Below are 24038 nucleotides of genomic sequence, written 5' to 3' on the forward strand. Positions count from 1 at the left end.
CACAAGAAATGCTAATTTTCCCTAAAAATGATAAAAGGGAATTTCCCCAAATAAGAAAATTAGATTTTTACGGCCAAAAAAAGTTTTTTCGAAAAAAAACAGCTTCAGTTGGAAAATCAGGCTTTGTCACTTTTTTTTTACTTTTAGAAGTGTCGAAGGTTATTCAACATCATCAGAAGTACAATTGACTTTAATCACAGTACAGTAGTAAAATATTTTACAGAATGAATGTCACTTCAGAGACAAACACTGGCCATTTATTGGATCTCTGGCCAATATCAATCGCTACTGGACCAGTTGTGGCACCATAACTTTCTGCAAAAAGAGACTACTAAAAACCACATTACTTTAACACACCAGGTTAGCCCTGGATCATAGAGGTATACCTTTATATTTTTACTTTCAAGTCAACAACAAGGGTCTTGTGGCTGGTCACCCAGGCATTTTGCCAAATCCTGAGGAACAGCTGCACATGACAGTGAATCTGATATTCCCATGTGCAGCTGACCAGGTAAGGCGGTCATTGAAAAAATGCTCTGTTCGCGTCGCAATGGGTGTTAAAAATGCATGCGGGCGGACGGGCGGTCAAAAAAATTCCTGGGTTTCTTTTAATCACGCCAGTAATTCAGGGGCGGGTGGTGACGCGAGCAAAACAATTTTGCTTCTTTATGTTTGTTTGCAAAAAGCAAGCCAAAGCAACCGGTCGTACTCACAAGTTTCTTATGACATAAAAATCTAAAATCAGGACTGACTAAAACTGAAAATGTTGTGAAACAGAACAAGCCTATTTTTCGAGTCTTGCTTTTAGATCTTTAGTGGCTAATTTCTTCAAAAATCCCGGGAAACATGCAAATCGACCTTGGTGAGCTCACTTTTGCAAAAGTTTGCATGTTGCATGGTACGCAAACTCTTAGCACCACAAAATTAAAAACAAAGACTGGAATTCACAGACCCACTAACACGACGTCTCCTACGGCTTCATTATTTTCCGCACAAACTTTAAGTCAGTAAAATAAATTTCAAGACCCTAAGGAATGATGATTAAATCCCGTAAAGTTTGACTCCGGATAATAACATAGACGGAGCATATTTACTTAAGGCTCTATCTACAGTAAAAAAAATTCAGTAAGACGTCGCATACATCTTCCACCCCTGTTTTTTATTTGCGACAAATCACTCTATGGTTGGCTTACCATGCAGGCGCATGCGCAGGGGTGTCGCACCTCCTCTGGATGCAAGTTACCCAATCTCACAATACTCGTTAAAGCTCTAGTCTGATTCGTGGACCTATTCAAAACCAAAACGCAGGTTGTATGGTTCGTTGTATTTTAAGGAAGACAATCGAATGCAGTCGAATGACAATCGAACCAGTCGAACAACAATCGAACCAATCGAATATTACCCAGAACTTTGATGTTCGATTGAGATTCGATTGCGTTCGACAATCGAATTTCAATCGGTCGATTGCGTTCGATTTGGTTCGATTGTCGATTCCGTTCGATTGAGATCGTCTGGTTCTATAAACAACATCCAATTCTCAATCACAATAAGGGCCGCGAATCTTTTTTCCGGAGTTTATGGGGACAATACCTCATAAGCCATTGCAAAATCAAATTTTACATTATCTAAATCCTTCTGACACCAAAACTCTTTCTAGTTTTATTGACTAAGTGTTCAAAAAGGAAGATTTACCTTCTCAAGGACAATAAACATGTTTCTTGCTTTTAAAACCATCCATTTTGTCCATTTAGTGAGAAAAATGATATTTTAGTTTAGTCTTTTCAGGGGGTACAATAGCCTCGAATCTACCAAAAATTTGTCTTCTTTCTCCTTCAAATAGTCATAAAAATTGACTTGGACAAATTGAACAAAAAGTAAGATCAGAGGCATATGCACAATTTATCTAGCTTTCCATCGGTTATACTTTTAACATACTTTTATTGTGTCCCCATCATGCGAAAGTAAAAAAACAACCCCCTGGTATGACTTATTCTGTAATTTTGTTTTCTAAATAATTTTGTTTTTATTTACAAAGATCTGCAGACCAGATATGCGCGCGCACAAGTTTTAAGAACAATTTACAGACCAATTTGAAAGCCTTGCACGATATCGGTCTTTAATTTCGAACGTCTCGTCTTTTTTTCGAACGTCGAACGAAAAGATTCGAAATCTTTGAAAAATAAACAAACTCAGTAGTAGAGGAAGGAGAAAGAGAGTTTTCTGTCAGAAAAATTGAAGTTTAGAAAGTTTGATAGTGTTTCAGCTTTTCAATGAAATTTATCAGAAGTTTTTGGGCTTCAAGTGGAATCTTGGAATGTAACTTCAGTAGTCTTTTTACAAGTATTGAATATTTTAACTCGTTTAACACCTCATCAAGCGATGGTTTTCTAATCCAGCAGCAGCAGCACTCAACAGAAAGCTATCATGCAAAGCAGAAGACTTTGGTATTTTCTTATGACACAAGGTTCTTCAAAAAGGTTTGTCACACATTATTTATTGGAAATTTTAAGCTGTATTGAGAGTGATTCTTATTATTTGCACAATCTTTGGGGTACTTAGCTAGCCGTAGATAGGTGGTCTTTCTCCTTTGTAGGTTTTGGTGAAGGGGGAGTCTTTTCTGACAAACGATAGATAGGGAGACTAACTAACACTTGATGATTATCTGGTCAAACCCCTATGAAAGCAAATGTCTTAAACTTCGTTCAACTGCAGATAAATAGGTCAAGCAATTCATTTTTCTACAAAGGCATCTGAAAAGTGAATTGCTTTGATTCTGTTTAGCTCCAGATTAAAAGCACAGATATACTAGCAAGAGTACATAGAAAATTTGTTTTAGGTTTGACTACTGTTGTCTCTATATTTTTGACCAAGAGGACTAGAAAGAAGGCAGCAAGGTGAAGTTTTTTTATCTTTGAGAAGTGGAGAAGGATTATTTTTTAGCTAGGAGTATTTTCAAAAAGATTTTGGAAATCGTTCGGAGAATTACCAAAATCTGAGTGTGGCCTTACGCAAACCTTACGCGGCTGTATGATTCCACGTGAATGTATTTTAGTGAAACAATCCACGGTTTTTTCAAAAAAATTTCAAAAACTCGAGCGAAAAAAAGATGTTTCAAACCCCTTATTTTCATTGAGTTCGCACACAGAAAATCTCCCGGTGTAACCCGTACTTAAAAACAAATATTAAGAGCCATTTTCTGTAAAAATCAGACAAAATCAGGCAGGTCGAGGAAGTGATATCCTCAGATTTTGCCAATTTTTGGATATTTTGCTCAAATACATGAAAATAACATCCTGTGAAAATTTTTTTGAAAAATCTTTTTTCGTTCCCAAGATATGGGCCTTTAAAATTTGGGCCAATTTGCCCAAAAAAGTGCACTTTTGATAAATCTTTGACTTCAAGAGCAATTTTAGACATGATCAAGCTTAAGATTCATTTCAAAACATATTTTCCTGGAAGAAATGCATGGGTACTTTGAAAAAATGGCATTTTGAGAAAATCTTTTTGACCCTATGGCTAGAAATCATTGCCTGAAATCACAACATTTCTAATTTTGAATAGATTTTGAGAGCAATTAGCTGGCTTGGCCACAAGTGTCACATTGATATTTTTGTATATTTCTGAAATCTCTATGGTCATCTTTAACTTTCAATTAAAATTGTCATGTGACACTTAAGGCCACGCCCTAAAATGGCGGTTAAACATAGCTTTTCGCTCAATTTTTAGTATTTTCAATGAGCTTTTAAAGCCATGGCCCTAAGTTCCACCACTGAAACAAACCATTTTTAGTTAGTGTTTTGGCCATATTACCCAATCCTAAAATCAAACCCATGTGTTCTAATAACATTTTTGCACAATTTATCTTGGAAAATCTTTTTAAGTCATCAAGACTTAGCCAATTTTTCCCTTAGCAACGCATTGTTTTTCCCTAGCAACCAGGCATCCAGCTTTATCAAAATTTTCCAAACTGTTTCCTAGTGGTTCCAGACCATGGTAAATGTCTTAGATTACAATATCAAAGTCTTGGACACTATTTCACTGAATTTTAGGGCAAATTAGGGTCGCAGAGACAGAAATAGCAGACCCCAACAGGTAACGAGGAAGCAACTTTGGCTGATGCCTGTTGCAAAACCTTAAATCAAATCAAATTGATTCTAATGTTTTTAACATTATTGCAGAGGAAATACTAAGAGAAAGTTAAATGAGGGTACTTAGCATAGAAGTTGAAGGTTCTTTTAACAGGTGAAATGAGGCTTTTGACAAGAAATTTCACCACTAAGGAAAAACGCTAAGTCTCTTGTTTTTCTTTGTTTTCAATTTCTAAAAAATTATTTGCAATTGATCTTTGAAGGGAATTCTCTTCTTGCATTTCATACCTTTTTACTGTTTTATCATTATGGACACTACACAGATCTAGAAAAGAACTTTGAAGAAAGTTATGCTGCCTTACAGATGAACTCTAACTACAGTACTTTACATAGGATCGTACAGAATTTCAGTGCAACATTTATTTTTTAGAACCATTTATGCTAGATTCCACCCAATTTCATTAGTTGAATTTTGACTCTTTGATATTAGTTTTGATCAAAATATTGAAATAATTTGACTTGAAATGATCAATCATGCTTGATGAAACTCGATTAAAGTGGTTCTAAAAACTCAGTGTTGCACTGAAATTCTGTATCCTCTCCTCCTCTTAGAGTTCATCTGTAAGGCAGTATAACTTTCTTCAAAGTTCTTTTCTAGGTCTGTGTAGTATCTATAATGATAAAACAGTACAAAGGTATGAAATGCAAGAAGAGACTTCCCTTCAAAGATCAATTGCAAATAATTTTTTAGCATTTGAAAACAAAGAAAAACAAGAGACTTAGCGTTTTTCCTTAGTGGTGAAATTTCTTGTCAAAAGCCTCATTTCACCTGTTAAAAGAACCTTCAACTTCTATGCTAAGTACCCCCCACTTAATTTTCTCTTAGTATTTCCTCTGCAATAATGTTAAAAAACATTAGAATCAATTTGATTTGATTTAGGGTTTTGCAACAAGCATCAGCCAAAGTTGCTTCCTCGTTACCTGTTGGGGTCTGCTATTTCTGTCTCTGCTACCCTAATTTGCCCTAAAATTCAGTGAAAATAGTGTCCAAGACTTTGATATTGTAATCTAAGACATTTACCATGGTCTGGAACCACTAGGAAACAGTTTGGAAAATTTTGATAAAGCTGGATGCCTGGTTGCTAGGGAAAAACAATGCGTTGCTAAGGGAAAAATTGGCTAAGTCTTGATGACTTAAAAAGATTTTCCAAGATAAATTGTGCAAAAATCTTATTAGAACACATGGGTTTGATTTTAGGATTGGGTAATATGGCCAAAACACTAACTAAAAATGGTTTGTTTCAGTGGTGGAACTTAGGGCCATGGCTTTAAAAGCTCATTGAAAATAGTAAAAATTGAGCGAAAAACTATGTTTAACCGCCATTTTAGGGCGTGGCCTTAAGTGTCACATGACAATTTTAATTGAAAGTTAAAGATGAGCATAATAACTTCAGAAATATACAAAAATATCAATGTGACACTTGTAGCCAAGCCAGCTAATTGCTCTCAAAATCTATTCAAAATTAGAAATGTTGTGATTTCAGGCAATGATTTCTAGCCATAGGGTCAAAAAAAATTTCTCAAAATGCCGTTTTTTCAAAGTACCCATGGATTTCTTCCAGGAAAATATGTTTTGAAATGAATCTTAAGCTTGATCATGTCTAAAATTGCTCTTGAAGTCAAAGATTTATCAAAAGTGCACTTTTTTGGGCAAATTGGCCCAAATTTTAAAGGTCCATATCTTGGGAACGAAAAAAGATTTTTCAAAAAAAATTTCACAGGATGTTATTTTCATGTATTTGAGCAAAATATCCAAAAATTGGCAAAATCTGAGGATATCACTTCCTCGACCTGTCTGATTCTTACAGAAAATGGCTCTTAAGCACCTAAAAACAGAGAGTCACAGCTGTATTACTTTAAGCACACGCCGCGAATGCCTTAATCTCCAACTAGAAGTTATCTTGCGATCGCAGCAGATCGCGGCGCGTGCCTTTGTGGATCCGGGCTTTAGGCTGGCAGGGAGTCACAGCAGTATTCCTTTAAGCACACGCCGCGAACACCTTAATCTCCAACTAGAAGTTATCTTGCGATCGCAACGCGTGCCTTTATGGATCCAGGCTTTGCTATTTCTTTACATTTGCGGTTGGATTCCAACAGTCAGTTCAATGCAAAATCTCGTATTACCATATTTGGAAGAAACCATTGCGTAATGTTATATAATTGTTCTACATCACATATAATGCGCATGCGTAAATTACAACCACAAGCGATTATTAAACGCGATTATATAGGTTGAAATGAAGACTATGGGGTGGTCACTCTTAACGGTCGGGGAAGTGGTGGTTCCTTATAAGAAACATTTTTTATAGGAATATCGATGTTTTATAAGAAACACTTTTTATAAGAATATCGATCTTTCCAGTTAGGGTTAGGGTTGGAGACCCAAACAATAGCATAATTATACTAATTATGCTATTAATGATGTAATCTTTACTATACAAGATTTTTCATTGACCGCCCTCCCAAGAACTGCTTGAGGAATTTCAAAAATTGAGGTTTTTGGTGTGGGAAAGTGAAAAAAAGGTTCCAATTTTAGTTACTGACCGACCGACCGACCCATTTTTCAAAGCTTCTAGTAGAACACGAACCAAACAATCAATTGGGCCTGGCCTATCTCAAAAGTATAAACTCAATAAATGAAAACAAAGAGATTTCCCATATTCAACATTCCAGCCCAGCCAGGTGTCTGTCTGTCTGTTACATATGAACATCATCATGCCAAATGAAAATTCTTAACTTTCCAAATTCCAAACCTAGAACTAACCGAACTAACCCAAATTCACTAAATAAAGATTCTTCAAAAAGCTCCCATTCTACATTTGTAACATCACAAACTGTACAACAATTAAATTTAAAAGACAACTTGATTTCCAAATTGGATGATTGGGAGACTCAAAAATCCCATCAAAAGTATCAAAAGAGAGGTTATAAAAGTTATACTTTGCTAGACTTTGCGCGTGACGAGAAAAAAAGTGAACTGGTTGTGGAAAAAACGAAAGTGAAATTTAAGGCGCCAAAAATTCTTTTGCCGGAGCCGATACGAATATAAATAAATGGCGGGCTCAGTGGCTCCTTGATAGTCCGCAATATCTTTGGAGGTCTTTTGGGTTTTTACCTGACCTGAGTGAGCTCCTCTCGACCATTGACTCATAGTCACTAGAAATATACATGGTCAGGAAGTCGGCTTGGTTCGGAACTCGAGGTTGGATTTTTTTTTATTTTGGTCACGTGATCGATTCGTATGTGCAGAATTCGGCGCTACCTTAGGACTGTTCAAAAAAGTAAACATTACCTTTTGTTTTTCATGGAAACAAGATGGCTGAGCACCTTGGAACTGAAATCTTTGAAGAAATGGTTGAATCTGATACAGAATTTGACTTACTGCACCCCAATGAGGATATTTCTGCATTCTTTGAGGTTTTAGATGAGGATCTCGAATTGGGTGAGGTTGTTGTGGGCATGGTCGAACCGGCTACCTCCTCAGCTAAAAGCTAGGAAAAAACTATTGACTTTTTTTATGATCTTGATTAACTATAAAATTTGAATACTGTAAACAACAATTCATTCCTGTTAATTTGAATTTGACTGTGATGAATTTTAATTTTTTCGATTTAATTTAAAAATTTTGGAATCATATTTCTTTTCAGCAATATATTTTAGCAGCATGATTATTATCTCTTTTATTTTAGCTATAAAAAATAATTTCATTTATTAGAATTTGAATCTAGTTTTCCACCTTCTGTAAATTCTTTTCATTTTCCCAGAAAACATCAAGACTGAAGAGCTTCTTTCATCTTCATTGCCTTTGGCGCGTTTTACAAAAAAAATGTTTCGTACGGTTATCTTTAGTTTTGTTAGACTAAATAAATTTACGAGACTTGTAATTTCAATTTTTCCAATTTTTATGAATTAAATTCAAGAAATATTTCTGAACTAGCAATTAAATCATAAATTTTACAGTTATATATGATGGTACTAATGGTATGGTTTATATCTGCAACAAAAAAAAGTTTCCAATCTTCTTTTTTATAAAGTTATAAGGGTATGGCCGGTGTTTCGTACGGTTTAAAAAAGTAAGCCGGCCTTCAAACTCCATAGGACTTTTACACTGTTTGAGCAATTGCCCGACAAACTTAGACATTGATAACCCATAGGTAGGGGATCATTTTAATACAAAAGTTATTTCAAAATTTTAAGTTTTTTTTTTCAGAAAAATTTCAGATTTTCTTGGGACGGATTGGTGACCGGGAGCGGGACCCAGCCAGATATAGCCTTCTAGACCAAGTCATGCAAAGAGCTAGCATCTAACTTTGAGCTGTAGTAGTTATCATAGTGATATTGTGCATGCATGCTTGGCATATGCCTTGTCAACCCCCCTTTGGATTTTGTGACCTTCTCACAATACTGACACACAAATTCTGGTGGTTTTTCATTCTCTACCTACGACTTCACTCGTTGAGATCTCATCCACCATGCCCTCCAACAACCTCACTAGATGCTGAAGCTTCGTCTACTACCTCAAAAAATATGGAAAAAAGTCAGTTTCGACTATCTCAGCAGTTTCAAAGTGTTCAGCCATCTTGTTTGATCATAGTCATTATAAAAAAACCCGGTCTGGAAGGCTTTTGTTTCTTTCTATTGTTAACAGTTAGAGCTTGTGTTCGCAAATCGACTTTATTTTGCATACTTTTTGATCATGTGATTGAAATTTAGACCAATCCCAAAAGGAGAATTTGGTAACGTGATCAAAAAGTATGCAAATCGCAACTTGCCTTTTATTTATAACAAAAGAAAATTCGACAATAAAGCTAAAACAATACATTGCCAGACCAGTGTTTTTTTATAATGACTATGGTTTGATTTATCTCCAAGGACAGAATGAAGTTTGTTTTTATTTTCTACTCAGTCCTGAAGTAGCAAACTCGTTTCCCGCCGAAATCTGCACATACGAAACGATCACGTGACCAAAATAAAAAAAATCTCAACCTCGGAGCTGGGACTTTCCCGACCATGTATAGTATTCAATACACCTTTCCCGTAATTCAAATTTCTCAGAAATGGCCCGGGAAAATGTGCGCTCCACCGTTGTGTATAAAATTGTTTGGGAGGTAAAAAACGCGTTTTTGCCTGCGAGGGGTTAGGGAAAGTGGGATTTGAGCCTCTAACTTTTGACAGCGACCTTCTTTTGGCAAAATATTTTCAGGGTGGTATAATATCATGAATAGATTGAACATACTAAAATTTGAGGGGATTTTGTTTGACAGAACTTAAGAAAAGCTCAGAAAACCAACTTTCCCTAAGGGAACGCAGGCAAAAACGGGTTTGTTTACCTCCAGAGACCAAACGGTGGAGAGCATCAAAATAATGCGCTCGCATAAGTTTTACGAATTACGGGAAAGGTGTAGACAGTGTCGTTATTAATTTTGTTAGATCTTACATATTGATGTTTGTAAGTGCACTTTATAGTTTTGATTTCCATTGAAGAATCATAATCTGGTTTTCATGTTATTAAATGTTGTTTTAGAGCTTTAGAGCTAGCCCGAAAAAGTGCAATCAAAAAAATCTTACCATATCAACTGCTCTAAAACTTTGCGACGATTGGTCGAAACATGGGATAGTCTGGACCCATACAAATTTTTACTCCATTTCACAAAGCTCACATGAGATAAAAATAAAATTAGTATGGTAGAATTGGAGATTTTGAATTTGCCACCAGAAAAAAAACCGTTTGAAAACTGGCCAATCAGAATTTTATTGCTTAAATTTTTCGGGAGAACAATAGACATAATCGGCCAATCATGAAGCGTTTCTACAAAAAATTGTAGAAATTTTTGTCCAAAACTACCCGTCTACTATCGAGTTCAGAAAAAATCGTGAGTAGGACGGGGCCCCATCTAATCTAAACATGGGACTGTTGATATCTGGCCTGTATTTTCACTTACTGTTAAATCTCTTTGACAACAAATCGGTTTTGATAACTCCACCAAGTTTATCAATCATACTTTCTGTCATAACATGTCACGATAACTTTCACTGATAGCACGCCCTTTTTAACTTTTTTGTTTTCATTCAAAATAACTGAATGCGGATTGGAGAGTTAGAAACTTGTAACTTTAACTTGCCGCGTGAGTGACGTCAAACGCTCCATCATTTTGCCACTAATTTGGTCTTCTTTGTTCCAGACATTTGCTTGTGGTCCACTACGGATTTTTTCATATTTCGATTTAGAAGCCTACTCGATGCGAAAGAGAAATCGTGTATTTTTTAATACGCCGGTTCATTGGGCCATTCCAGAATTTGTCTGTAACAGGGGGCAGACAACACAGGATTTCCAAGAGCAAAAGTTTTCACCCAAATTCGAAATTTCCAAGGCGAGAGAAGAAAATGTATGAATTTCCAAGGCAATTGAATTAAAAAAGGCAAAAAGGAGTGGAATTTTTTATGCATTTTGCAAAAAACATAGATTTTATCAGAATTTCCAACTTCCACTGAAAAAGAAAAATTATATCAGAGGCTTGAAAAAATTAAAATGCACGTCGTTCGACGGGGGGTAACAAAAATTTTCTGGAATGGCCCATTAACTCAAATCAATTGTCTTTGGAGGTTTGGTGAAATGGTGGCCGAATTGCCGTTCCATGTTTTATCAGATAGTCCCAAGTTAGAGCAGTTGACGGTATATTTTTACAGTACATTTACTTTTGCAAAGGCTTGTGAACAAAATATTTCAAAATTATTTTATTTAGCAATTAAGCTGAAAATCACCCTTAAAATGTCCTTTTACTTTTCACTTTTCCTTACCCTCTATCATTGCACCTTTTTATCTCATACTAACTTAAATTTTAGATAAAAAAAATAAACTTAACAAAGTAATGGGTAATCAAATTCATGTGTGTATTATGAATAATATAATACCAATAAATAGTCAAATAGCTAATCTTGCAAGAGACATATTGGATGCTGATGACTTCGCCAAGCCCTCACTGTTATTGAAATTAAAAGGTTTGTCTAAAGCTGTTCTTAAGAACCAGAATTATGTTGGTTGATTTTGCTAGATTTTCAAGGAAACTCAAGCAAAGCTATGCCACAACAATATCTTCACTTGAGTTCAAATGGTTATGACTCATTTCTGTTGTTAAGAGTGTGAAGGTGCAATTATACTTTCTTGTTTTCCTATTTCTAGAAATCACCTCAAGTCAATCACAAGATCAGGAAATAACTTTAATAGAGATCTGGAGATGTAGACTCCCAAATGCAGTCATTCAAGGTAAACGTAGTGCTATGGTTGTTCTGTCTGAAATTTATCTTCTCTTTATGTCTACTGTTGTTGTTATCTTTTTTCATCAATTCCTACTAGTAACGTATAAGGGACATACTTGCAATGTTTAGAAACGAGTTGGCTGTACATCTATCCAAACATTGCTTAAAAAAGGGTGCAAGTTCTCCAGGACTGACTGACATCCAAATATACTTTAACCGGATTAAATTTCACGAGATTAAATTTCGCGAGATTAAATTTTGCGAGATTAAATTTCGCGAGCTGAAATAATCGCGAAATTGTCTGGATTTAAATTCGCGAGTCAGAGTTTTGAAATATTTCGCGTGGATTTAATTTCGCGAATAAGCCAGAAAACAACTGAAAATAGCCATTTTTTGCCATAAATGGAGACTTGGAACTAGTTTCTCCGCCAAAAATACAATTGTAAAAGTTTTGTGGTGGATTTAATTTCGCGAATCAGGAATCTCACGCGTGTTCGCGAGTTTTAATTTTGCGAAAATGGGAAAAATTCGCGAAATCGGGAAATTTAATCTCGCGAAAATTAATCCGATTAAAGTATCTGATTTTATTTCATCGGGCATTTCCAATGAGAGAGAGAAATAGTTTATAAATTAAACTCGAAACCAAATCTTTTTGAATTTGTAACACATCTAAAAGAGGTCAATGTTAATTTTTTTTTAGCTTTACGGCTTGATTTTACAAAAGTTTCTGGTATGTGGCTTACTGCTTGCCAGCTGATCAATACTGCTGTAGAATGTTGTTTCTTCAACCCAAGATATCTCCAAGAAATAAAGAAAGAATATATTCCAGCTCTCATACAAGAATCCTTGAATATCTGTCGAAGCATTGTCAAAGAATATCAAACATCGAGTGACGTAAGCTGTTTCCCTCTTTCTGTCTCCCAGAATCAGAGCTAAAAACTTTGCATTTTAATAAAAATATGCAAATGTTTCAGACTATCCTATTTGATCAAGAAAGAGGTGTGCTGCGAAACATATTTCATGATTATATACTGTTTTCTTTATATTCAGATGTTCAAGATCAATTTGTGTGCTAATCTCTCATGGATTATCACTTCCATCACTACTTTGATGAAGAGCTTCGTGTTTGTCAGTGTTCTTGGTATGCTAAGTTTGTTTTCTAAACATTAAATGATTCTTTGTTTCAATTTTCAAAACTTCAATGGAGCAATTTTCCTTTAAAATTCTAGTATCTTGTAAATTCAAAAGGTTGTTATTTATGGCTCTTGTCTTCTAGACAACGCCAATCTTATTTAAAAATGCCAAAGAATTAATTTTAAAATTACTATATTTTGTTTTAATCCCTTTCTTGTCCTATTTTGAATATGGTAAATATTTTGTCATGTATATCCTGCACCATGTAGGTCGAAATACTGAATATTTTTTAAAACAAGAAGTTCAATAACAGTATGATTCAAATTGAAAACTCTAATTTGGTTACATTTGAGACGAATGGTTTCATTATGTTCTTCTGTTTTTTTTGTAATTAAATAAATTCTGTTTTTATTTTTAGTCGTAGCTTCCAAACATTTCCTTCAATTCTTAATGTCAGAGGATGATAGAATCTCATTGCTGTCACTTTCTCTCCTCAAAAACATCATTGAAACAAACAGGTACCAAACGGCATCATTATAATGTATTGGTTTGGTTTTTATTTTTTTGACAGGCCCATGACAAGTATATTTGACATTGATATTTGAATCAATTGAGCAGCCGCACAAAAAGAACTGGGAAAAATTTCTAATTCATGTCCAGTATCTTTGACATTAGGCCTGACGGCTAACAACTGGCGAGGACAAATATACATGCCATCGGCTGCTTTAAAATACTTTTTGGACCTACTTAAGGTAGTCCTTTAAATTAACTCTTGTCCGTTCGTTCGTTCGTTCGTTCGTCTGTTCGTTCGTCTGTTGCCAGCTTTTCTCAGGATTGGCTCATTAGTTTTTTCTGATTTTTGGCACAATGATGCAAAATGGCAATGCCCAAAATGTGACGGAGCCCGATTTTGGAAAAAAAATTTTCTCCGGCCGAAAATGCCGGAAATATGCCGGAAAAACTGGGTTTTTGGCATTTTCTCGAGATTTTATCATTAGTTTTTTCTGATTTTTTGCTCAAAGATGCGTATTAACAATGTACAAAACATGGCCGAGTCCGATTTTTGAGAAAAAATTTTTTCCGGCTTAAAATGCCGGAAATATGCCGGAAATCGCTGTTTTTGCAGATTTTCATTGGCCTTTTTCCTTATAATTGATTGTTTTTTCATTCAAAAACATTATTAATAGCAATGCCCACCATCAAGCATGTTTTAATTTTCAATAAAATTGATTTTTGAAGCCGGAACTATTTAAAAATCGCCGGAACAACCTATTTTCGCCGGAAATACAATATTTCTTGAATTTCTCGAGCTGTACTTTATATTTTTTTATGAAATTTTGCACATTGATGCAAAATGACAATACCTAAAATGTGACGGAGCCTGATTTTTGAAGTAAAACAATTTCGGCCAAAAATGCCGATAATATGCCGTCAAAACCGGTTTGTTGCCATTTTCTCGAGATTTCATTAATCGTTTTTCCCGATTTTTGCATGAAGATGTGTATCAGCAATGCCCTAAGTGTGGCCGATTCGGATTTTTGAAAATCTTGTCATGCCGGAAGTGTGCCGGAAATCGCCGTTTTTGCAGATTTGAATTGGGCTTTTTCCATATATTTCTTTGTTTTTTCACTTAAAAAAATTATTGATAACAATGACACCATCAAGCATGATTCAATTGTCAACAAAACCTTTGCAAATTTGCAACCGGAACTTTCTATTTCTTTTTTCCCTAACCCCCCCCCCCCCCCCATCAAATATCAATGATAAAATTTAATGCATTTTCGCTAACTGCTATATTTTCTAAATGATTGTTTTTCTCCTTATTGCTATCTAAGTTTCATCATCAGGTAGGTCCATTCAGCATATTGCTTGTTTCATTTTCGCCCGACTGCATCGGCTTGAAAATTTTTGTCAATTTTTTTTGCCATTTTTTCAATTTTTTCCCTGTGGGCAGGGTTAAAGCCCTGAAATGAATGATAAATCACTCCTGATGATTATTATACTGGTCGGTCATTTTGAATGCTGATTTGCTTCTTTCCTTTTCACATTTATTTTTCATTTATAGTGATGTATTTTATCATGCGGCTGAAAGTCGAATGCACAATGTTGCAGATGAACTGGCTTACAAAATCTCAAGTACCAAGGATAAAAAAGTAGCAAGGTATATTGGAGACTCTACTTTTTAATCTTTATGATTAATATGATATTTTATATATGTTGAATAATATTCTTTTTATTTTCAACATCAGCTTTCCAGAAGAGAAAAGCTTAGAAAAGCACAGGCTTAGAAAAACGATTTCAAGAGTTTTTAAAAATTCGAGTGATGACAATGCAATACTTTTTGTGCGGGGAGTTTATGAGATTTTATAAGTAGGGGTGTTTATTCATGCGACAGGGGGAGGACATTTTAAAAGAAGGGGCCTTTAAATAATTTCAAACTTAGTCCATTGGATAAAGTGAATACCGTGAATACTGCTCTAACTTGGGACGATTGGTTGAAACATGGGACTGTTGATATCTGGCCTGTATTTTCACTTACTGTTAAATCTCTTTGACAACAAATTTGTTTTGATAACTCCACCAAGTTTATCAATCATAATTAGGTCTTCTTCGTGTGTTCCCCACTACGGATTTGTTTTCATATTTCGATTTAAAAGCCTACTCGGTGCGAAAGAGAAATCGTGTATTTTTTAATACGTTCATTAACTCAAATCAAATGACTTTGGAGGCTCGGTGAAATGGTGGTCGAATTACATGTTTTGTCAGATAGTCCCAAGTTAGAGCAGTTGACGGTAAGAGCCTTGTTTACGCTTATCGTTTTCTTTGAGTGCCGTTTTAGAGACACGACATGGGTCAAAATTAGTTTGAAAACTGAAAGAGAAAAAACTGTCATTTGAATTTATTTCTACCAGAAGTTATATAATTATATCAAAAGTTCTAGCCTTTTTTGTCCGCTGCAGATAATTGTGAAACACACTTTATTAACATACATCTAATTCTTTCTCTATATGATTCTTTTCTGAAAGTTCTCTGAAAATGAACTTTCTTTCAAGGAAAGTCGTTCATTAAAAGGGGACGTTCATTCGAATAAATAGGTGTACAATTGTCATTGAAATTCTTTTAAATCGTGTTCTAATAGATTAAACCATTTTCTTTCTTTCATCTTCTTTCTTCAGAATGACCGTTTCAATTCTATTGAACTTGTTGAGATTATACAGCTCCTTACTGGACCTTTTTGTCACTAAAAGATACAGGTAAAACTAACTTAGTATTCCTCTTAAATTCCATTTTTTTTCGAAATTATTGCAAGTCAGTTGGAAAATTTCTACCGAGCTTCTACTTTCTTTAAAACAGGTCTGAGGAGAAGGTCATCCTGCCTTAAAAATATAAGTGTTTGGATGCTTAAAATACAGTTGATTGAGGCCGACAAATCTTGAAACACTAAACTACTGACATGGCCAATTTATGTCTGTTTTAAAAAAAACTGCCTTGAAATACACTGAAAAACAAAAGTGATGTAACACTTTTCAAAGACCATTGAAAAACTTTTCATGATGGGGGGATTGTATTTTAGTTCTACAGTTTGAGAATTCTTTACTTGTTGAAAATTTGATTATCTACTGGTAGTTTTTGGGCTGGGAATGGGATGCCTGACAAAGGGGTTTGAAAAGATTTTTGAAGAACTAAACTATTATTATAGCCAGGGATTTTAAATGAAAAACTTTTGGATTTTAGTTTCCAAGGGATCAAATTAGATTATGATGCTATTAAAGATCTGAGCGTAGAAAATGGTATGTTTTAATGCAATTTTGATAGAACTTTCTGTATATTTTAGAGGTTTTAAAATGTATTTGAACAAGTGGAAAGGAAACGGTTTCGACGAAAACATCGAATACATCATGGGTATGTTAGAAGAAAAAGCTGAGAAAATGAAATCCTCTCAAGTAAGTTTTTTTTAAACAAATGCAATTTTTTATTGACATGGCCTCTGAAGTGAGATTCCTATATTGACAAATTTCTCTTCAGGCTACGTCCAGGCTAATGAGTTCCATGACAAATATTAGGCTAAGGTTGCTATAAATTATGAAAGAAAATGTTTGAGTTTGACAAAGAGTTATTTATGTAACTGGAATTTTTCGAATGGTTCTTTACATTCATTTTTCTAAACTCTTCACTTATAGGGACATCATCATACTATCATAGTCTTTCAAGCTCTCTACACATAAAGTGTCTATAGCAACAAAAAAGCTCTTTTAATTTTCTCTATCTCTATTTTAAACCGAATTCACAAATTTTGTTCATTTATAGAGACATCATAATGCTGCCATAGTCATCCAGTCCTTCTATCGTGGCTGTAAAACAAGGAATAAATTGAAAACTGCTACACTTGCAATGTCGAAATTTCAGCAAAGTTATCGCAAGAAGATCGAAACAAAACAGACGTTAGATGAAAAGAAACGATTGGATAAAGTCAAGAAAGACCACGATGAGAGACAACGTCGTAAAGGTTTCGTCAAATCCAAAACAAAACAGCTACAGGTCAGTAACAAGGGTGAAAATCAAAGCGCTAGAAATTAAAGAAATTTAACTCATTGATTCTCTTTTAGTCAAAGACTTACATAAAAGAGAAGGAAAATTTAGGGGCCTGTTAACATCAACAAACGAAATCTTTGTATATAAATGACGACCATTACGGCCATTATTTGTGAATGTGCTTCTATGCCAGCATTCAAATAGTGAGCACCTCACTAAAAACCGGGATTTTTCATCCCGTTTCTTAGCGAGTTCTACTTTGACGATTTTTTAAAAATAGAAGCCTTTCAAGTGTTCTAACGCAAATTCGATTTTTCCCTGTCAAAAAATCGAATGTTTGGAGCCCGAAAACCTGGGCTCAAAACATTCGAAAATTCGCAAAATCTAGCATAGGCTAGCATTACGGTGCATGATCAGTCCTGAATCTGCGAACCCAGTTCAAAACAAGTGTGACATGAGGTACTATAGTGATTATTATTATTATCATTTTGTCTACTCCCAGTCAATTGAAGGAATCCCAGCCAAAACAGTGGATACATTTCTTGACAATCTACAACAAGAATCTGCACGTAAAATCCAAGCTTCTTGGAGCGGTTGGAAAACGAGAAAGGTTATGAGGGAAATTGCACCTCATTTAGTGAAAGAAAAGGCTGCAATATTACTACAGCGCCAGGTAATGATTGCTTTCTTTGTACACCAGTTGACGAGGGACAGTTTTGTTTTATATACCGGGTGCGCCACAAAAAAGTTTCTCTCTTTAAAACTAATTTTCTCGAAATCTAAAAGTTTTAAAAGAACCGTTTTTATTTCCTTGGAAAGAAGAAAGATAAACTTAAATTTCGATGGGTCAATTATTGAATTCGATTCATTAGATCAAAAGTTATGCTCAATTGAATAAAAATGTTACTGTCGGAAAATGCTCAAAAACGTTAAAAATCGACCTATCAAATTAAACAGAAGCATAATTACATGATATGTCAGTATTTTCGTTTCAGTCATTAAAAATGATAATTAGCTGTCTAAATGACCTTTTGTTATTTAAAGGAAGGTTGAATTTCAACGAAAGGAGGAAAATTCGTCGAAAAAGGCCAAATAATCTGTTAAAATTCATAAAAATACATCAAATATGGGTTTTGAGGTATAGATCCAGCCTTACATAGACTTTATCCAGTCTAGAACCAAAAATTTGAGGAAAATTTCGGTAAAACTAAATTAAATTGATTTCGATGAAGATTTTAAACCCTTTCGACCCTTCAGTTTCAAAATTTATGTGTTTTGTTACTGAAAAATGCTCTTAATCATGTAAAGGCTATTGCAATAGCCAAATTTAAAGTAAAAATTTGATATGTCGATTTTTAACGTTTTCGAGCACTTTCTGAAAGTAACTTTTTTATTCAATTGAGCATAACTTTTGATCTAATGAATCAAATTTAATAAATGACCCATCAAAATTTAAGTCCGTCTTTCTTCTTTCCAATGAAATAGGAGTGATTCTTTTAAAATTTTTAGATTTCGAGAAAATTAGTTTCAAAGAGAGAAACTTTTTTGTGGCGCACCCGGTAGTCTCCTACATATTGAGATATTATCCAAATTTCTAATAGTTCAATGCTACTCTGTCAGATGTGAATCAAGGACAATATTACCATAAGAGCAGTAGCGTGGTGGCAGCGGAGGTTTTCAAAGGGGCGCCGAAATACAAAGGGTATAAAAAGACGCTTCTCATTACTAATTTCGGCGCCCCTTTGCTCTTTTACACCTTAGATATGGTTTTCGGCCAAAAAGAGAGAGAATACTCAAAAGTTTTCGTGCTCGCTTCGCTCGCTTTATTTAAAAAAAAATTTACATTTCATAGGGGGCGCCAAAATCTAAATCTTCTAAAATTGCCTCCCCAGTTTGCCCGAATTTTAGTCGACCCACCACGCTACTGATAAGAGTAGAGCATTCGACTACGATATACAAGGTCTTATGTTCAACCCCAATCCGGATACCATAGACTCGATAAAAGGTATTTTATGCTTGCTTCAATGCTTACTGCTCAGCAACTAAAAAAGGTGTCAAGGAACGAGGGATAAGTTGGAAAATCCAGGGAAAGGAGTGGCGTCTTCTTATACCTTTTGACAGTTAGGGTGAGGTGTTTTCGGGTCGCTCTTGACTATGCTCACAAACTTACTTACTTAAATTTTCCAGATTCGGAGATGGTTGGAGAAGGTGCGAAAAGTAAAACAAGATGCTCGATTGGATATGATTCCTGATGGGTTGAACGATGAAAGAAGAATCGAACTTTCGAATGTTCTGGTCAATATTCGAGAAAAATTCCCTGTATGTATAACTATCATTTATCGATTTAAGTTAACGCTGTTAATAATTTTAATTCGACCTTTTATAGAAAGTAGCCTCCTATTGGCCACCCCTAGGATGTAATTTTTTTTTTTGGCTTGGGGATGACAACTTTCAGAATTTGGACAAATCTTGTGATGGTTCTGATGGTAGGAAACTGGTAGGATGTTAGAAACTTCAGGTGGTGGTTTAAGATGAGGTCAATCAAAGCACCGTTTGAATTATCTAGATTCCTTTCAAGAAATCTGACTGAACCTATAACAGGGGGGGTCTTGCAGTTACTCCTTGACACTATGTGGAGTAACTGCAATTTTGGACATTTTCTACAGACACCACCACCCTTGCAGTTATTCCATAGTGTACTAACTGATTTTACCCTCAAAATTGGTGTATACCACCCCCAAAAATGCCAAATTTGGCAATTTTTTCACTGAATTCCTCATTTTTGATACCATTTTACTGTGTACGTCTTATTAACGACTTTTCAAGAGTTAAATATCTCAATCATTTTCCAAGTTTGTTAAAATATCTTTCATGCCTTGATCGAAGAAAAAATTTTGTGATTTTTTTTTGACTTTTGAAAAAAATGTTTTGAATTTTTTTGCTTCCGGAATTTTTAAAAACCTAAAATTTTAAGTGAAAAATTGAAAAATGTGCTCACTTAGTACACCATATCCTACCAAAGTCGACAATTTTGGGCTTAGGCACCACCCATGTTGCAGTTAGTCCACTGGTGGAGTAACTGTTTTCCCAAATTTTGGTTTATATACCACCACGGTAGTAATTGTCATAGTGTTTATATAATAACTGCATGACCCCCCCCTGCCTATAAAGCTACTTAGAAGCTTAAAAGCGGGGATGTTGCTCAATATTGGTCGACTCCCTCGCAGCATGGAGGTACAAAAAAAACAGGAAAATATGTTAATATAACCAAGCTCGCCCTACGATTAAAAAAGTTACGAGGTTTGCATGATCATAATCTCATATATCGTGTATTTTTAATGAGCTCTTTTGTCAATTGGTGAAATCTTATTGGCTTATTTCAGTTTTAGAAATTATATGAGACCTCGATGGACATCGTCCATTGTTTCTGACATCGATGTAAGAAAATATTTGGACTAAAAAAAGGCCTGTAAACTTGGCAATTCTTCATCAAATGACAAGATTTTTCAATTAATGTTTTCTTCAATGTGAACTCAATTGCTTGATATTCTCCTCCAAAATTCTCCAGTGACTTTTTGTCTAAAAATTGATTCTGAAATCATGTTTGCTTTTATAAATAACTTTCCATTTTCTACCTTAAAAAATATATTTTCGAAACAAAATTTAACGGATAACGAAATGGAACATAAACTTATTTTGTGGGGCTAAGTTTTATTAAATTATCGTATATTAGAAGGCTAATATTTTCAATACTGATAGTTAGAATGTTCAGAGCAAACTTGAGTTCTACTAAAAAGTCTAATTTCATCGGGCGAGCTTAGAATTTCTTTTAATACATTTTATAAAAGAAATCAAAAGACTTTAAGGACCAATTACCGACAAATTCAACTCCTGTTTTTCTTTATACCTCCATGCTCGCAGAAAATAACCTTAGTAAATCCTGCTTGAAATATTTTCATTTTAAAGTTAAGGTCATTCATAATTTTATCACTAAACCTTTCCTTACATTGCAACCATTTTCTTACAGAAAGTTGATGTCAGCGACGAAGAACTTATACAAGGCCATCTTAAAGTATGTTTGAACTCTTTTTGTGTATTTTTCTGATTTGTTTAGCTCAAGTTTATTTCCAAAGAAGCTAAAGGAAATTCTGTGATTGTGAATCTTATCTATTTAATGGCTATAAAGCGTTTTGATGAATTAGTTTTAAATTTTGAAAGCGCAAAGACACAAACTACGCTTTTTTAACGTCTCTTTCATTACTTTTTTCTTTCAAGTATATTTAACAGAGCATAGACAAATATGATGTACTTCGGAACTGGCCTTTATGAGAAGTTTACACAATTTGTCTAAATTTTGTAATGAAATTTTGTAAACAAGGAATCTCTTATTTCTAGGCCAATCAAATGCTCAATAACCACGTGATAGGGTTACGATCAATGAGAAGACGAGATGACCATCGACGCGCTCTGATTGGTCAATTAACCATCCAATCAGAAACGTTATCGCGAATGCCAAATTTGAGCTCAGCCAATGAAATGACGTTAGAGCAGCTGGCGTCACGTTCGACGCCCGTCATGGTAGCGGCTCGTAAACAACACGTGGAATTTATAAACGATTTGAAAAGGCCCTGGTGGGATAGGCTATCTGATGAATCGGCCGTTGAAGACCCTAACAGGCCCACGGTGCTTGGGAGTCATGTAATAGACTATGAAAAGAATTTCTAAGATAATGTTTTCAATTTGAGTGAGACTGGCTTGTCGGTGAAGTTTGAGTGGAGCTATTTAAAGGTAAGATTGTTTTCTCGTGTTTTGTATTTGCTTCAAATGTGGATAGGATTGAAAAGAGCTCGAACGAACTGTTGGTGGGATGAGATTTTTGGCAAAAATACCTGACAGTTTTTTGAGGGATTCTGAAATTATGGTCCTTCCAATATATATCATCCGGGTGGAGTTTTATACTAGCACCTTTATTCATCGTTTTGAAAAGTGAAAAGGAAAAGGCTTTACTTTAAAAGTCGTTAACGGTTATTCGAATTAAAATAGACGGGCCATACTTTTAAGCCATCAAAAAAACGCCAAAACAATTTTTACAAAAGGTAGTCTGAAAGCTGTGTGGATCAAATATTTGGATAAATTATAATTGTAAATAATTTTAAAGAAATCTGTAAATAAGTATATAAATATATAAATAAATAAAAGTATTATGAAAATATAAAATAAAAGCTTCCATTTTAAATAATTGCTTAAAATCTCCAATAAAAATACCTTTTTCCCGTAAACTCCCGTATATCCCAAGCTTGAGCCTTTTATTTTGGTGCAACGTGCAATTTTGATCTTAAAAGTTTGTAACTGATGGGATAACGACACGATTGTTTGAAAATGAGCGTTCCACCTTAAATAATGAAAATTTCGAAAATAAGTTTTGAAAAGGATTCGTTTGAATATTTCAGACACCCACCTGAAAATTAAGTTTTATTACATTGGGGGTAACAATTTTCAAGTTTGTCAGGGTGCTGAATGGTTTAACTTTTCAAATTGAATGATAGGTAAAATAATCCATTAACTCCGCTCTAATCCTCTTCTCATCACAAAGTCCACCAATAACAAATAATACACTAAAAACAATTTTATTTACCTTTTTAGAATCTCTGAATCTTTGAAGCCTCTTTCGCGCATTCTTGGTGATTTGTCGACTCAAAATCACTTGTAGCAAGCATATCCAAATACCCTGCAATAAAACAAAATTTTGTGTCTATTCTATCGGTTGCGAATCATATGACATCTGAAAGCTGAAGTTAATGTATTGCTTTTGAAAAAGTAATGGGAATGTACCGGTTAAAAAACTGTTAATTTATATGTACTCTTAGGTGCCAAATAAACGGGGGGGGGGGGGGTTCGAAAATTTTCGAGATTTTAATAAACAGGGGGGACCTAATTGCGGGGGGGTTGGAAATTGTACTTCTGAAAACCCAAAATAAGGTAAATATAGGCTAAAATCAGTCTATTTAGAGCAAAATAAGGGTCCTTCTCTTTGACAGCTGAAAATTTTCGAAAAATTAACAAGCGGGGGGGGGGGCGTTTATTTGGCACCTAAGAGTAAGTGTAAGTCAGCCTTTACGATAGATACTCTGCGAGATAAAGGCAACATTTCATATGTATATCAATGGAGTCATTCCAAGACTTACTTGTGAAGGCTGCACTATCGCCACAAAGAATCGTACTGCAATATAGTTTGAGAAAGTGAAATAAGTCATCGTGTAACCAAACCCTAACATGACGATCAATGCCAAAAATCCTTTTGCACCACGCCTATAAGAGGTTAAGGTAGATTTAGGTATTATATGAATAAATTCATAGTAATACTGGATAAAAGGGGTAACCCATAAGGGTCACATAGTAAACTCCCAGGGGAAATGTCAGTGGTCATATGACAGAGGATGTCAACACACTTTCTAATTTACTCCTTGCAATTTCAAATGAGTGAAAATGAACTCAAGAATAATTAATTTGAAATAAGCCTTACAAGCTTTATCTTATCTGGTCAATTTAGCTTTCTTTCCGAAAAAGTTGAATTGACAAAGATTCTCTACAAAGATTCTCTAAATATTCAATCAACTCAATGTGGCGCGGACTTAACTTCTTCATATACATCAGAAAATCTCTAAGCCAAATCAAAAAATTGTTGGTTAGAAATGGGTCTTAAAATTCATTCTGACTTTTTATGAAAATTTGAAAATTTGCTCTCGGTAGTATCAATATTATGTAATTAGGAGAATATTCTTGGTCCCTATAAGGTCGTTTCAGAAAGGCATTGACTGTAATAAAGGTACAAATGATTGTATGCCATGATGCATTTACTTACTTGGCTTTGATGACGCCAGGTCTTTTGTCAGCTCTCAATTTGGATGCGATTAAATTCATCATATAGATCATGATCAAGAAATTTAACTGAAATGACGGTCAAAA

General features: G+C 34.8%; 2 protein-coding genes across 2 annotated transcripts; one reads left to right on the forward strand and one right to left on the reverse strand.

Annotated features, from left to right (window-relative positions):
* The first annotated feature begins 10995 nt into the window (after positions 1–10995).
* LOC136820245 (IQ calmodulin-binding motif-containing protein 1-like) lies at positions 10996–22145 on the forward strand. The gene is made up of 13 exons (XM_067076439.1): positions 10996–11147; positions 11329–11412; positions 12106–12299; positions 12456–12546; positions 12958–13057; positions 14605–14700; positions 15716–15793; positions 16375–16483; positions 16848–17078; positions 17575–17745; positions 19260–19391; positions 21100–21144; positions 21468–22145. Exons 1-13 carry the CDS (start codon positions 11018–11020, stop codon positions 21795–21797), a joined length of 1791 nt encoding a protein of 596 aa, XP_066932540.1. The 5' UTR covers positions 10996–11017; the 3' UTR covers positions 21798–22145.
* Positions 22145–24014, reverse strand: LOC136820246 (uncharacterized). The gene is made up of 4 exons (XM_067076440.1): positions 23935–24014; positions 23258–23381; positions 22708–22800; positions 22145–22464 (listed from the first exon to the last, which is right to left on the reverse strand). The coding sequence occupies exons 1-4, from the start codon at positions 24003–24005 to the stop codon at positions 22408–22410; spliced, it is 345 nt and encodes a 114-aa protein (XP_066932541.1). The 5' UTR covers positions 24006–24014; the 3' UTR covers positions 22145–22407.
* Between the last annotated feature and the right edge of the window lie 24 nt (positions 24015–24038).

The sequence above is a fragment of the Clytia hemisphaerica genome, unplaced genomic scaffold (assembly GCF_902728285.1).
Source record: "Clytia hemisphaerica strain Z4C2 unplaced genomic scaffold, Clytia hemisphaerica genome assembly, whole genome shotgun sequence".
In the NCBI taxonomy this organism is placed as follows: domain Eukaryota; kingdom Metazoa; phylum Cnidaria; class Hydrozoa; order Leptothecata; family Clytiidae; genus Clytia; species Clytia hemisphaerica.

Coding starts and splice junctions, on each gene's coding strand:
- LOC136820245 (XM_067076439.1), top strand. CDS start 11,018: ATGGGTAATCAAATTCATGTGTGTATTATGAATAATATAATACCAATA. Junction 11,148..11,328: donor ACTGTTATTGAAATTAAAAG/GTTTGTCTAAAG, acceptor TCCTATTTCTAG/AAATCACCTCAAGTCAATCA. Junction 12,547..12,957: donor CGTGTTTGTCAGTGTTCTTG/GTATGCTAAGTT, acceptor TTTTATTTTTAG/TCGTAGCTTCCAAACATTTC.
- LOC136820246 (XM_067076440.1), bottom strand. CDS start 24,005: ATGATCTATATGATGAATTTAATCGCATCCAAATTGAGAGCTGACAAA. Junction 22,801..23,257: donor CGATAGTGCAGCCTTCACAA/GTAAGTCTTGGA, acceptor GTTTTATTGCAG/GGTATTTGGATATGCTTGCT. Junction 22,465..22,707: donor GATTCAGAGATTCTAAAAAG/GTAAATAAAATT, acceptor TCATTATTTAAG/GTGGAACGCTCATTTTCAAA.